The 15,443-nt window shown below is 34.3% G+C and overlaps 1 protein-coding gene across 2 annotated transcripts; it reads right to left on the bottom strand.

Annotated features, from left to right (window-relative positions):
* Positions 1–4,395: 4,395 nt before the first annotated feature.
* pofut2 (protein O-fucosyltransferase 2) lies at positions 4,396–14,803 on the bottom strand. 2 transcript variants are annotated; one of them, XR_013822316.1, is made up of 10 exons: positions 14,451–14,642; positions 12,584–12,834; positions 11,010–11,154; positions 8,863–8,973; positions 8,719–8,785; positions 8,460–8,585; positions 8,038–8,218; positions 6,573–6,696; positions 5,272–5,902; positions 4,402–4,935 (listed from the first exon to the last, which is right to left on the bottom strand). XR_013822316.1 is itself a non-coding variant. In XM_079881710.1 (9 exons), the coding sequence occupies exons 1-9, from the start codon at positions 14,624–14,626 to the stop codon at positions 5,749–5,751; spliced, it is 1,335 nt and encodes a 444-aa protein (XP_079737836.1). In that variant the 5' UTR covers positions 14,627–14,803; the 3' UTR covers positions 4,396–5,748. The 2 variants fall into 2 exon arrangements, 1 of the variants encoding a protein (XP_079737836.1); XM_079881710.1 differs by having other exon boundaries at positions 4,396–5,902; positions 14,451–14,803.
* Between the last annotated feature and the right edge of the window lie 640 nt (positions 14,804–15,443).

Raw genomic sequence — 15,443 nt, 5'->3', positions numbered from 1 at the left:
AAAAGTAAAGAAACGAAATGATCTTACAGGGCTGTTGCTGCTGTTTCTGATTTTGAAATTTTAGATGATGATCAATAAAATGCAGCTAGGCTATCTGTTGCTTTCGATGACGTGCACTCCATTAAATCTGCATATTGCGCGAGAATTGAAGATCGGATTTAAATCCGTTTAGCAAAAACACATTTATGTGACCAGGTGTAAATGGAATCGTTTTGATAAATCTGATCCGTTCTGAGAAAATGCATGAAGTGGCCAGGTGTAAACAGCCCCACAATCGTGACTACCGATCTACCATTGCAATGGTGTTATTCCAACGTTTTTGCGCATGTGAAAGGATGCTGTTTTACGTGGATGATGTGACACGAGTGAAGCACAATAAATCCAAGTAAATATTTAGTTTTTACCGGTATTTTACATTGTTTTTGAATGTAATAATAAAATGCGACTGATATTATTTATCTAATTTGTCTGTCTGGTACACATGGATTCCACATGGCCCAGATGCTGTGTTGTTGTCTGGGATATTACACGTCACTATACAACATAGGCTATGTCCTTATTACGAGAAAATAGGTAAATTTAATGAGAAAAATATTTCGTTTTAACAACATAACATCTCGTTATTACGAGAAAAGATGTCGTTAAAACGACATAACATCTCGTTATTAGGACATAATTGAGTGGGAAACAATCATATGTATGTGGCAGCAATGTGCCACCATAGAATCAGTTCGCGATTCAGTTCAAAACTGCTTGGAACAGCTTCTCTCTACACCAGTAACGGGATATATAGGCGCAGACAACAAAACCATAAGTGGACCAAGGGAAAAAATACAGTGAATTGAAACAAGATATGAGTTTCTATCGTTTGCCAGTGATAAGGAAGCTCTTTATTTAAAGGTTCAACACCTGTGCAGCACTAAGTACTGTCTGCAGGTCAAGACATTTTCCAAACAAAAGAGAAGTCAACACCCTAACAATTCACTAAAGAACAGAAAGAACTATTGCATTACCATGACTTTGAAGTAGGTCTACTCTTCCATAAAAATAGCATATAGGCCTATATCAAATAATGATATAAATATAAAACCATCAGTGCTGGGTAAGTTAAAAAAGTAATTAATTACTGGCTAAACTAATTACATCTTCAATAGTGTAATCAGATTACTAATTACTCTCTCTAAAAAAGTATTGGATTACTTGTTACTAATTACTTTTTAATAATCAACCTCGGCCAGCTGAGCAATGCAAGGATGCAATGATGACCAAAATATGTAAAGGGAGAAGGTTACATTAAAAACATACATTTTAACATTACATTTTGATTTATTTTTTCAAGGGGAAAGTAATTAAATTATAGTAATTAGATTTACAGTAATTAATTACATCCAACACTGATACCATCACAGTGTGATACTGTTTTTGAATGGTATATTTGCTAAACTTACGTAGGCTAATATATGCTTTCAAATAAACATGTATCAGATTTCAAAATCATCAAATTACAGCAGACTGTTTTTTATAATTATTTATTTAAAAATGAAGTTGCTTAAATTAACTGTAAATGAACATCAATGAACTTGAAGTAATTTAGTAAAGTCCCATTATAGAGTGCTTCCTCTAATTGGTCAATCATGGTAACGCATACGGCTCGCACTCGATCGGCCCAAAACCGGCATCCGATCAGCGCGGAAGGTCTCTACGTGTTACTGTCTTTTCTCGAGGCAAAGTATTTTTTGATTAAATGCAATACATTTGAATATGTATTCTCTCGTTATTTCATCTGACTCCATAAATGAAAAGGTTTTAATGATATCTGTGCATCATTAAATGTGAGCGAATGTTTGACTATTCCTTTTAACTCTTTAATGAAAATAATGTCAAAGTCAGTTAGAATAATCAAATGTAACAATTTATTATGTCAGGTAAATGTATCGTGCCAATTTCATAATCAATTCAAAGATAATCAATACAAAACATCAAATGCTCTGGAATAAAGAGAAGAGATGCGAACCCAACAACAAGATACAAGTAAGAGTCACTCTTATAGCATCAGCCAACTTGAGTTACAAAAAGGCCCCGATCTTCTCGTTGCATTCCATTATGCCTCTTTCACATGAAACATCTTCTAACAATGGAAATTTGCATTCAGAGGTACACCTTTTGGGCGTGTGAGACCATTTGCCAGGAGACCACCTTCCTTTGTGTGCCAGTTATCACTAAACTCTTAAAAACGTATTACCTTTTGTTTTACTTATTTGGAAATGAGACATTTGTACCAGTCGCACTGAGACATTTCAAATTATACCAAAATGTACAATACTCGATGATAATCATTCACATTAAACTATATATTTTCTTGGGTGATCAGGTGATCTGAGCATGAGAGAGAGGGGGTGAGGGATGAGGGAATGAAATGTAGATTAGGATGACTCGGAGGTGAGACTTTCATCTCGATAGTGCACAAGGGGGAGTTCAAATGTTAATTTTCAGAGAGGTCCTATGTCCTCTCAGGGTCTGGTCGCTCTTCAACCAGACTGTCCGGCATTTTCTAATTTCTCAATTCTTACATGCACAATGACTCAAATGATACCAAATCAGGATTCCATCAGGAGGAATTACTATTCAAAATCTTATAAAAATCTCAAAAGCTTACAATGACTTCAGTCATTTCTAGAGTTATCAAGCTTTTAACTTTAGAATACTGATCCAAATTATTAGTAGTTCCTTTGGAAGGATAGTAACACTTGAGTCATTACTAGTGGGTTACCATTACCTTATAAATGATATATTATTCATGTTAATTATTGACCTGTATATAGTAGGCTAGTATAGTAGTTCTCTGGAAGGTATGAAAAAAATAGTAGTTACTGATTAGCTAATAGTGAACTTCCACATTCAACTGCCTGCTACTTACTAATTTGTTAATCAGTTTCTTGTTAGTTAATAGTAGTTACTAGAATTTTAATAGTGCGTTACTCATTTGTTCCTAGTCATTCATTAATGCGGAAACGTAATTCTAAAGTGTTACCGAGAGGTTGGTATAGCTTAACTAACTATACTAGTAATGTTGTAGTAGCTACTTGAGACTGGTCTCAAGAGCATTTATTGAAGGTGTTGGTGTTGGCTCAAGATCGGTCAAGACCACAGCATGCAGGGATATCATTAAATTTCCAGCACATTGTCTTATTTGTTAACATCATTAATGTAATTGAATGTAAAACTTCCTGCTTCAAATGCAAACAATAACTTGTTTATAATTTGATTTATTTTGTTTCTGTTGCCGGGTCAGTAATCAACAAGGGACTGTGTCAAAAATGTCCAATTTTAAAATGACCAAAATGAATCAAATTCCCAGAAAATTCAAGATAATGCTTACAAAAATAGCATATGATATAATTAAGCAATGTCCCAAGAGCAAGAGAGCTGTTTTTATGAAATATGAGCATGACAACAGTTTGGTCTTGACTTCAGCAGTAACTAGTAACCAAGCCTGAGAGAGTTATACCCAACTAAAAATGTGACGAAACAATTGGTCTCAGATACAAATCTGTCTTATCGCCATTGTGCTGTTCACACAAGGAAATTAATATTAATGTCAAGCTGGGAAGGTTTCATAAGAAGAGTGAAACCTAAAATTCAAACTCATATTTTTGCTGTATCTGAGTAAAAAAAGATTTTTACAGAAAGGTTGAACCATGTTCTCAGGATAAAGGTATAAAATTTCAGGTCGGAATCAACAAATATTAATTACAATATTTACACCTTTTTTGTAGCCAAAACTTTAAAGTATGTGCCTACAAAAAAAAAAAACTGACAAAAAATAAATCTCCTGAGAAATATTCACTGAAGGAAGTGTGAAAAGTCTCCTCTACAATGGTGTCCACACAAGTTTGAAATTCATTTTTTCCAGCTTATTCATGTTTACATTTTTACTGTGTTTTCTTTGAAATGGAGATCACATTCCGTGTGTCAATGATGGTTCTACAGATTGTAAAGTTCATTAAGTTAAACCTTCCTTTAGGCTAGATTCTAATAGGAAAAAGACATAAACGTACACACAGTACATTATATTGTGTATCACCTATGTTTTTCAATTCTAAAGCTGATTGTAATAATAAACAGCCAAGATTAGGATCCACATAGCACGCTATTGTTAAAATTAGAGACTTGGCTTTAGAAAGTTCCAGAAGTTCCGACAACAGAACAAAAGACCGAAAAACACTTCATGCTGCCCCTTTTCTGTGAGAATAAATCACAATGCATTGTCTCCACCCACAAGTTGAGGTAAAATGATCAGTATAGCTTTGAGCAGGACAGATTAGCATCATATGAAACCAGATTCAAACCCCAGGAGAGAGGTTGTCATGTACAAACAAACAAAACCTACAGAAGTGAACTAATGTATCCGGCTGATTTATAATGAATTACAGTCCAAGGCACTGATTATAGTTTAAATCCTTATAAGAAAGCTCTTTTCACAGAAATGAAGCAAAAAAAACACTTGATCACGTTCACATCAACTGAAGTGATCATTACAATTTCATTTTTTTTTTTTTACTTTTAGAAAACATTTATAGAACGAGCTCATATACAGTACATTTCAGAATGGTAATGGTAAACATACAATTAATAAATTCCAAACAAAAGAAATACACAAACCAAAACCTGCTAATGAAAAACTGCTTATCATTAACTGAAGCAAACATAGCTAATGTTGCAATACAAGAAGCTTATCTTTAATCTTTGTGATTTTTTTACATACTTGTGATTGAACACCTCCAGATATCTTTCTTTAGTAAAAAGCACACTGTGGTATTCAAATTAATAAGAACATGAGAAAGCTTCACTACTGTATAGTGTAAAAATACTATGTTTTTTTTTTTTTTCTCCAAATAGCAGACAGGCACAATACTGACAGAAATATCGGTAACACTTTACAATAAGGTTCATTATTTAACATTAGCTAATGTATTAACTAACGATGACGTCGATGAGCAATACATTTGTTACAGTATCCATTAATCTTTGTTAATATTAGTTGATCATTAACACAGCTGTCCATGTTAGCTCACAGTTCATTAACTAAGGGTTAACAAATACAACCTTGGATCTTAATAATATATTAGTAAATGTTAAACTGAATATTAACTAAGATTAATAAATTCTGTAGAGGTATGGTTCATTCTTAGTTCATGTTAACTAAGGTAGTTAATTAATGTTAACTAAGGAACCTTATTGTAAAGTGTTACCGAAATATCAAATAAACACTAATACTGTATGTTTATACAAATTATTTGTCAAAGGCAAAAAATGTGGTGAGACAAAAATAATTGGCAAATACTAAATTACACAAAAAGCTTGACCTCAAATACTGGCGCAGTGGTGAAAAATCACGTTGAGCATTTTCAAACAGGTTTGATCAAAGTGTTATACACAGTTCATCTTGAGTATCAACAATCTGAATGAAAGAACTGTGAGAACAAAGCAGCAGCATTCACAAATTCCATCTCTGACACAAGATATGAGATGAAAGCAATTTGATATATTTATCTTATGGCTCCCCTTATCTAACAAAAGGACTAACCCTACATTTTACACAATTGGAATCCATCGACTCTGCCTTTAAAAGTGTGTATTTTCAACATTGTCAGCAAAAACATTGAAAAAATATAGAATACTTTTAAATCTGAGAAATCAGTTGCAGTCTGTGTGACCAGCATCATGTTTTCTGTGGTTTCTGTGTTATTAGTAGACAATTTTCCAGTGTGTTGGTTGTTCACATTCGCTCTCATCGTCACCACAGAATCGGTTATAGGTGGTTTTAGGATCGAAACCTAGGATTTCTCTCTCCTCGTGTATTCTGAAAGAGAAGGTTGAAACCGACGTCCCAATGAAAAACCTGACAAGAAAGACAAGAGATGTGAGTGGGTGATACATTGTTGTTTTACAAAAGATATGTTGATAGGTTGGTTGTCATATCAAACAATGAGCATTTTTTCCATTTTTCCAGTAAAGCAAGTGCTTGAGGTGATTGAAAGTATTGTGGTGCAAGACATTACGTCATAGGTCACGCTTTTGGTTTTTAATGGAAAGAATCTTTCAGAGTCACACCCAATTCAATGAAACAGCAAATAATCTAAGTTGTAATGATCCTTCATCCAAAATAAACTTTTAAAATTAAGCTGATATTAAAACATAAACGTGAAATAGTTTGCCAAGAGAAAAACAACATTTTGTGATTATATTATACTCAGTTCTCAACAAAATTGTAGGATTTTCTTTAATACTGACACTCCATCAACTAAATCCTCTAGGGACAGATTTAAAATGAAGCTAGACAAAGAAAAATGATAGTCAAATAAAGAGATAAAGGAAAAAAGAACTAAAGTAGTCTTAACTACTTAAATAAAAAAATCTTAACTGGCTTAACAAAAGCAACTAACTAGAGTAGATGACCTTTGAACAGTTGAAAAATCAGGTTTTGTACTCCTACAGCATAAAAAAATGCAATGTCATTTCATAACTTCTTTGTTGCGAAAAATCACACAGCAGAGGGTGTGGTTCAATACCTTGCATGGGCACAGATCCACTGGTCTATGATGGCCACCCCTCCATCTTTCAGGAGCTCAAGGTCCTCCCAGGTGGGCTCGTAGCGAACCATCTCAGGAAGCATCCTTTTCAGTTTAGCAAGCTCTAAAAGAAGAAAAGGCCTGATGTCACATACGAATATATGTGCGTGTGTGTGTGTGTGTGTGTGTCTTATGCTCACCAAGACGGCATTTAATAAATAAAAAATTAAGTAAAAATGGTAATATTGTGAAATTTATGTTAAGTTAAAATAACGTTGCGTAATTTAAAACAAATTTTTTAACTGTCATTTTTTTCTGTGATTTTTCTGTGAATTTTCAGCATAATTACTCTAGTCTTCGGTGTCACATGATCAGAAATCATTCTAATATGCTAATTTGCTGCTCAAGAAGCATTTCTTATTATCAATGTTCACAACAGTTGTGCTATTTTATTATACTTTTTTGTATCATTCTTTGATAAATATAAAGTTCAAAAGTATTTATTTAAATGTTATTAAAATGTTATTTTTGATCTATTTAATGTGTCTTTGCTGAGTAAAAGTATACTTCTTTTTTTTTTAAATACTGACCCCAAACTTTTAAACAGTGGTGTATATGAAGAGAAGTACAGAGGCCTTAAAAGGACATGAAGGAAAAAATATATTTCAATGCTTTTGCATTCACTCGCAAAAGTTTTGCTTTCCCCGAGAAACTTTGCGTTCCTTCGCAAAACTTTTGTGTTCTTTGCCAGCAAACGGGACCTAGGGACCGTAAGACATTTGCAAGAGAATGCAAAAGCATTGACAAATATCATTTTTCCTTCCATCTCATATTTTTTGCCTTCACCATGTCCCTTTAAGGGCTCCTTATAGAGAAGATTATAAGTGAATACATCCAGTATTGGTCTTTTCCTTATACAAAGCTATCAAATGGCTTCAGAAGACATGTATAATGGCGCACAACTCATATTAAAGGTAGGGCAGGCAATTTTTTTCATAAACACTTTTTGTTATTCTGGTTTAAACTCTCTTCACATCCTGATAGCAATCAGTAATATAAATAGATTTTTTTTTTACATATATCGTATGAGGACCAAAACATTTTCTTTCAAAATGCATTCAGTCCAAATGCAATGATACAATATCTTACCTGCCTTTTTGAAACTGTACAGACATTTATGAATATACTTTAAAATCGTATATTTTGCTGAACAGAAATAAATATCAGCACAAGATTTTGGAATGACACAAAGTTGAGTAAATAATAACAAATATCTGAATTTGTGAGTAAGTATTCCTTAAAATACCACAATGTTGTGTATGTTGCTGTTTGGTGGGAAGTATGGCCTCTACCTCTATTCAGTGACAGTTTTGAAGAAAAAAAAAAAGAAAGAAAGAAAACATGTCTGACCGTAAGCTTAAATGCTTGATACATTATTGATTTTTACTTTTTTTTTTATCTGTACCTTCTTCATCTGCATCGGTGGCAACAAAGACTTGCTGAAGTTTGTGCTTCTTCATGAGGCTCTGGATCTTCTTTACTGCACCATTAAGGCTAGGCACATCTTCTCTGTGACCCCAGATGAAGTCCTTCCTACGTAAGTGGACTCCCAGGTAAGGACCTCCTTTAGCACTGCCCAACCTGTTCTGGGCCAAAGAGTTCATAAAAGTTCATGAAACAAATATGACTGCTATCATAATGAAATGAGCGTGGGTGTAAAGCACATTGCAAACATTCTAATAACACACTGTCATGACATGTTGACTAAAGAGCTCAAATCCTTCATCTTGTTGCATAAATGCCAGTTTGATTCTATCAATCATGAAGACACCAGCACTCCTTGTAGTTGAACAATGAGAAGGGAGCATTACTGTAAGTAAAACATACTTTCATTTGGGTCCAGTCCTCGTTGTATGGTGTCTGGTCCTGTTTATCTGTGGAGTTGAGATACTTGGCCCTAAACTCATCCCCTATGATACGCAAGTGTTTGGCAAACACCATGCTTCGCCGTGTCTGTTGAGCAATATAATCAAATGTTTGGTTTAATTTCAAACTATCAGGTGAGAAATGTTTCAAAAATCTTAATTACTACTACATTTTAGCTAAATTATTTCTAAAACATGAAGATATTTGTTGATGGACTTACATCCCAGTAGTCCTTCCCAGCATAGTGATCATGAAGGACAGTCTCAGCTCTGTCCAGCATTACTGACCTGTGGTTGAATGACAACAAATGTACAATGTGCATTTATAAGCTAATTATTGCAAACCTAATTAAAAAGTGACTTACGTGGCTGATAAGTTGTTTTGTAGGAAAGGGGCCAAGATAGAGGCATGTCCCTGAGCAGATAAACAGGTGACATTTAATGCTCTGGTCTCCTCATAACCCCAAAACCAACCTCTGGAGAAAGAGAAACAATATTTCATTAAATAAATAGTTTGAACATGAAAATTCTGGCATCATTACTTTGTTCCAATCCAATGGATTTCTTTCTTCTGTGGAACACAAAAGAAGAACCAGTGTTGTTTTGTTTGGTCTTATCTTGTCTAGACAAAACAGTTAAAAATATATTCTTTCACATTTAACAGAACAAAGAAAATCCTACACTGGAACAGGGTGAGTAAATGATGACACAAACAACAATCCTTTTTTATTTCAGTTTGTTCCTCACACAAAGGCATCGTATGGCTTCAGAAGCCTTGGAATATAGTACACAAGTTGTATGGACATACTTTGCCATTCAAAATAATTCAGGTTTTTAAAAAAATTATACTTTTATTCAGCAATGATGCATTAAATTTGTCAAAAGTGACAGTAAAGACTTTAATAATGTTACAAAAGCTTTCTATTTCAAATAAGTGCTGTTCTTTTGAACTTTCTATTCATCAAAGAATCCTGAAAACCGGTCCTGGTTGCAGCGGAGAGGAAACTGTATTAATAACACTCTCGAACTAACAGAAATATTCAAGATTTTCAGAATACAACAACAAAGAATAGAACAACCAGGAACTAGCCAAAGGTACACATAGCGACACAGACAAATGAACATGACTCAACACTGGGCTTAAATACACCACAAACAAGAGAGGGTAAATTAACTGTACCATGATGGTTGTTGAACAAACTCAGGGTTGCAGGATTAGGCTAGTTTCGAGTTGACAAAACCAAACCAATCCAACCAGGCTTTGTTGATACCATGATGCTGATCATTAACTTTCTCTGTCAAATCAGGCTTTGATCCCGAGTTTAGGACTTTAGGTGTGACATCAGTAGCGAGCAGCCAATCACATGCTGAGAGAGTGAAACTGCGATTCATTTCTCACAAGAGAAGCAGCGCAATTCACTTATTAAATAAATGTTTTCAAATATTAAGAATTTAAACAAATTTACACAGCAAACAGAAAATAGCTGTCTATGAAAGAGGACAACTAAAAGAAAAAGTCTAGCTATATCAGTGCAAGTAAAAGTTGTGAAGTTAGTTTATACAGTTGATAAAGAGAGAATTAAACATTTAAGCTCACATGTAGTCATTTTATAGCTTCATCTATTGATTCTAAAGCGTATTTATATTACCTTTATATATTTATTCATTTAAACTCTGCGTAATAATAATTGATGAACTAAAATTGTACATGTGTGATCGATTAAGGGTATAATAATTACATAAATAATATCTAAATCATACAAATTTATTATTCTAAATAAGCATTACTAAAAACCAGACGATTTTGTCTTTAAAAATCATTTTCTATGTAGTGACCTTTAATTTGGAGTAGAAACAGGTGGAGTGACTTTATCGCATCAGACATGTGTCATGTTTATGGTGCCTAAAACCCAGGGTCGGCGCAAACTAAACTGAAACATACCTGGCTAGCCACCTAAACCAGCTTCATGGTACTCAACTAACTAACAGGCAGGGGACGAGGAAGACTGAACTAATGAACACGTCAGAAGACTAACTAGGAAACACAGACATAAACAGAGCTGGAAAAGAGATTGAAAATATACTCTAAACATGAACAAATAAACTCAAAACATGACACATGGTTTCCACAAAAATATTAAGCAGTACAACTGTTTTTAACATTAATAATAATGTTGAAGAAGAAATGTCAACATGTTAGATTGATTTCTGAATGATCAATGACATGAGGAGTCTAAAAACAACCTATATTTTATTATTATTTTAATAAATGTATATTTTTATTAAAATTATAAAAAAAAATAAAAAAATGTATAATATATTATATTTATACCATGGTCTGTCTAAATAATCGAATCTGATTTGCTGGAAGGTGTGCAATAAAACCGTTTAATGCACTGGTAATTCCAAGTCAGTTGAATCACCGTTTTACAAATGCATTAAACGATTTGAATGCACTTCGCTTCGAGTCGGGCAGGTCTTTGCCTCCCCGTCGTGCATTAAAATGTGGTACCTGTAATAGTTCTGTTTGTCTTTTGAGTACATCAGTCTTTCAATGCATGGTCGTTCATCCACCTTCTCCTCCCATTTCCCATCTGTCCAGCCCTCTGCATAGCTCTGCAGCACAAGGATCTGGTCAATAAAGGGACCCCCAGACTCTGAGACCAATCATAAAGACACAGGTTGTGGGAATCATAACTGAGTCTGTTTAATTGTTTATAAATGCAATGTTCCTATTTAAATAAAATATGACTTACTAGACAGTCACGCAAGACCGTCACCTTGTGGAATTGCTAAATATTTGAAACCCCTGCTCTGTGTTGGAAATCCTGTAACACCTTTGGTGTTCCCAGTCAAAAATTACTGGCCTTTTGTGAATTGCTTGTAAATTGCTTGTTATGCTATATTATCACCAAATATTGGATTCCATCTATTTGTTAACTTGTTTTTTTATTTATTAATTTTTTTATTAGGATAGGTTTTGTGTTTCTTTTTGGAACTGATTGATCATAGGCCTTACTGATCTGAGCTTCTGCACCTTTGAGAATAATTTTGTCAATATTCCACAAAATATGGAAAAAAATGTGCACTGTTTATCACACTAGTGTGCTGTCATGTTTAAACAGGAAATTTGTTTTAATGTGCTTTTATTTTGTGCAAAATGAAGTCAGGAACTTGTGTTCCTGGTCAAAAATGACCGGCCTACAAAAAAATTGTTTATACATCTCTTGTTATGCTAGGCCTATATTATCACCAAATATTGGATTCAATCTTTTTGTCAACTTGTTTTATTTCAATAAGGACAGGTTTTGTATTTATTTTAAATGATCATAGGCCTCGTTGATCTGAGGATACAATTCATCTCTGTGAAAAATAAAGACTGTAATTACTCAAAATAGTTTGTCTGTGTACATGAACTTGCTGGATTGGAACATGCTTGTATCCACGCATACACAGGTCCGAGGCCTTTATCTTTTCAAGCACACATGTACATCTTTTCAAGCACACATGTGCAGGCGGTCATTTTTGACCGTGAACACCACACGTGTGACTGTTCAATTCTGTACAAAATAAAAGCATTTCAGAACAAACTTCCTGGTTAAACATTAAGTGCACAGTGCACATTTTTTCCAAAAACATATATATATTTATTTTTGTAACAAGGGGGGATGAAGTGCAAATATTATCCCCAAAATATTTGGGAAGTAGCCTAGTTATACCCTGTGTGAATGAAGTCAGGAAGTTTTAGTCCAATGCAAGGGCGTAGATTTGGTTTGAACATTGGGGGGGTTGAAGTTTGGGTCTGCATATTTTTCATGTGATCATGGTATAAATATTGGGGGGGGGGGGGGGGTTGTAATGCATAGATTTAAATATTGGGGGGGTTATCTCCCCCCCAACCCCCCCCCCCCCCCCCCCCCCCCACAAATTACGCCCCTGCCAATGCCATAACATTAACTACAATGTTTATGTTACAACTCCTCTCTGGGTCAAAATGACCCGAACACAACACACGGGTTAAGCATGTTTCTCCGACATTCCCCCTGTTTGAACAAATTAATGGTAAACAACAACAGCACAGCTCACCAGCAATAAATTCCTCATACTCGATGACTGGTATCTTCGCCTGCAGGCTCGTCACACTGAAGAATTCTCCCCAGGGGATGCGAACCTGATGTATATCAGGGCTCTGCCAGTGATACAGACGACCCCATGGAGGCAACACTAGCACCCAGTCGCCCTCTTTCCTCAATGTCTTCAGCAAAGAGGCCATGCGAATGTACACATCCCGGCGGAGATTGAAACCCTCAGGAGGATTCACATCATACAGGAGATATCTGAGCATTACATAAAAACAGGGTCATTCCTACAGTGCAGTTCAGTTTCAGGTTCCCAACTTATGTGTCTTAATGTGATGGTTAAAATGTTCACATTTTTAAAGATTATTTTTATATTATTTCTAAAAAGTTTAATTAATCAAACTTTCAATACTTTGGTTTGAGTACTTTTAGACTACAACTAAAAACTATTTTTAATCAATTTTAGTGTGAAATATTCCATGTGATTTTTCATTTTTGTCCTCTCTCCAGTTAAAATGTTTCAAACAAGACGTATTATTGTACAATTGTATTTTTTTTTCCCCAAAATCTATCTTTCCAACTAAATAAAGGATTTCTCAGACTGGTCTCACAAAGAAGTTGATACAATTGAATGAATTGAACCTTCAATAAATTAGTTTGAGCATTTTTGAGGAATTTATTTTTTTATTAAATTTGTTGTGAAATATCCCATGTGATATTGCAATGTTGTCCTCTCTTCAAATTAAAATGTTTCAAACGAAACATGTTTTTATTATTGAATGTTCATAATGTTCCCCTACTTCTATATTACTGAAAATCAAATCAATACCAAACTAAAAGCATTTATAAAATAGCAGATTTCCCAGACTGCAATCACAAATAAGTTAATACAATTTAATGAATTGAACTTTAAATAAATTAGTTTGAGCAATTAAATTTTTCGGTCCCACTTTATATTAAGTGGCGTTAAGTACTATGTACTTACATCAAAAAATAAGTACAATGTACTTATTGTGTTCATGTTGTATTGTTAAACACTTTTGCTGCTATTGAGGTGTGATACGGGTAAGGTTAGGGACAGGTGTGGTGGATTGGGTAGGTTTAAGGTGTAAAGGAAGGGTCAACTGTGTAATTACAAATGTAATTACATAAATTAATTACAGCTGTAATTACATGCAGGAATTTTTAAAATGTAAGTACAATGTAAAAACATGTAGTTACACAATAAGTACATCGTATCAAATTATTCATTTCAATGTAAGTACATGTAAGTACATAGTACTTAAAGCCACTTAATATAAAGTGGGACCAATTTTTCATTAAATTTGGTGTGAAATATTCCAGGTGCTTTTTTGAAAAAAAATTAAAAAAATAAAATTGTCCTTTCAAACCTGACAAAAATTATCAAAATGTTTCAAACAAAACATGTTTATATTGTAAAATTAGCTGTAAAATTATTTATGTGTAAAATTCAATTATATTTCTCTAACTTCTATCTCATTTGGAAATCAAAACAATACCAAATTAAATGCATTTATAAAATGCTTCAATTTGACAGAAACGTACGTAGCAATACGGTTTCTCACAGTATTGTTTGTTTTTATTGTCATAATGGACATTTTATAATGATAATATATAACAATGGTGATATCCAATATAATATTCAATATGAAAACAATTCTGGTTTTGTGTCAATAAAGAGGTTCTTGACGGAGGTACACGAGACAAAAAGGAGAAGTGTTTTACTTCTTATAACCTCATTTTAAAATGACGGAGTTCAAAGGGTATTACTCAACATGAACAAACCAACACATGTGAATTTAACAGCTCTGGACAGCAATGTAAAAGCATATTTTCCAGTATACGAGTCCTACCGAACATCCCGTGATGGTGCAGCTACCGGAGACAGCATCGACTGCCCGGCACGAAATGCATCGTCGTCTGAGGCCGAAGTTAAATTATAGGATAGAACAGAGAGGATTAATACTGAAAAATATCGCAAAATATGATGGAAAAGGAGAGGCACAGCTGTCCCCCTCCTGTTCGCCATGTCTCTCACAGCCACGTATTTCCGGCGTCGGTACAGTTGCCTAGCAACTCAGGCTAGTGTTGGGCGCTTTCCAAAGACGCTTCGTGAAGCTTCGAAACCTTTGTGAATCATTTGTTTCGAACCAGTGATTCGGAGCGCGTAAACGCGTGATTTCAATGAACGAGGCTTCGTTGCATCATATTCGCCGCTAGGAGGCGATGATCTCTGTAAGTTAACGAACAACATGTATACGTTTTTAATGGCACATTTGTGTAATAAAAAGAACGTTTTTAGTTAATAACCTCTTATTGACCTGATTAATCAAGCTCTCCATAAAACAAGCCCCACAATAAATAAATACAACATATTATACACACATAATATACAGACACTTCATATTTAATGGTATTAGATTATTTGTTTATTGCATTTAATAGATAGGCTTTTATTAAAACATTGGCAATTAGTTTGTAAAAGGTGTTTATTTATTTACTTATGCAAGTTTTCGTTGCATTTACACAGCTGTGACCTGCAGGCGGCACCAGCGAGTCGAGTTTCGAGCGCTTCGAAACAGTGAATCATTTTGCGAAGCAATTGGTTCAATTGATTCAACGTTTCGAAAAGCTTCGTTTCTCCCATCACTTACTTGTCCAGAACCTGTTTATAATCGGTGTTTACTCCTTTTCGTTGCTATCAAAACCTTAATTCAAAAATATCAAAAGTGAATTATAATCTTATAGATAAGACCATTAATTGACCTTTTTAAGAAAAAAGAGCATAAGATGTAACGTTACTATAATTCAATGACAAGACCCGGGTGAAACTGTAGTTGGCAGTG

The sequence above is a fragment of the Squalius cephalus genome, assembly GCF_949319135.1.
Source record: "Squalius cephalus genome assembly, chromosome: 9".
NCBI lineage: Eukaryota > Metazoa > Chordata > Actinopteri > Cypriniformes > Leuciscidae > Squalius > Squalius cephalus.
The sequence above is the reverse complement of the archived record's forward strand: the minus strand, read 5'-3'. Positions and strand labels throughout refer to the sequence as shown.

What these genes read in the sequence shown, in the direction of transcription:
- pofut2 (XM_079881710.1), bottom strand. Translation starts at nt 14,626, where the DNA reads ATGGCGAACAGGAGGGGGACAGCTGTGCCTCTCCTTTTCCATCATATT. An exon ending in GCACCATCACGGGATGTTCG is followed by an intron (nt 12,835 to 14,450) that starts GTAGGACTCGTA and finishes TGTAATGCTCAG; the next exon opens with ATATCTCCTGTATGATGTGA. An exon ending in AGGACTGGACCCAAATGAAA is followed by an intron (nt 8,219 to 8,459) that starts GTATGTTTTACT and finishes TCTTTGGCCCAG; the next exon opens with AACAGGTTGGGCAGTGCTAA.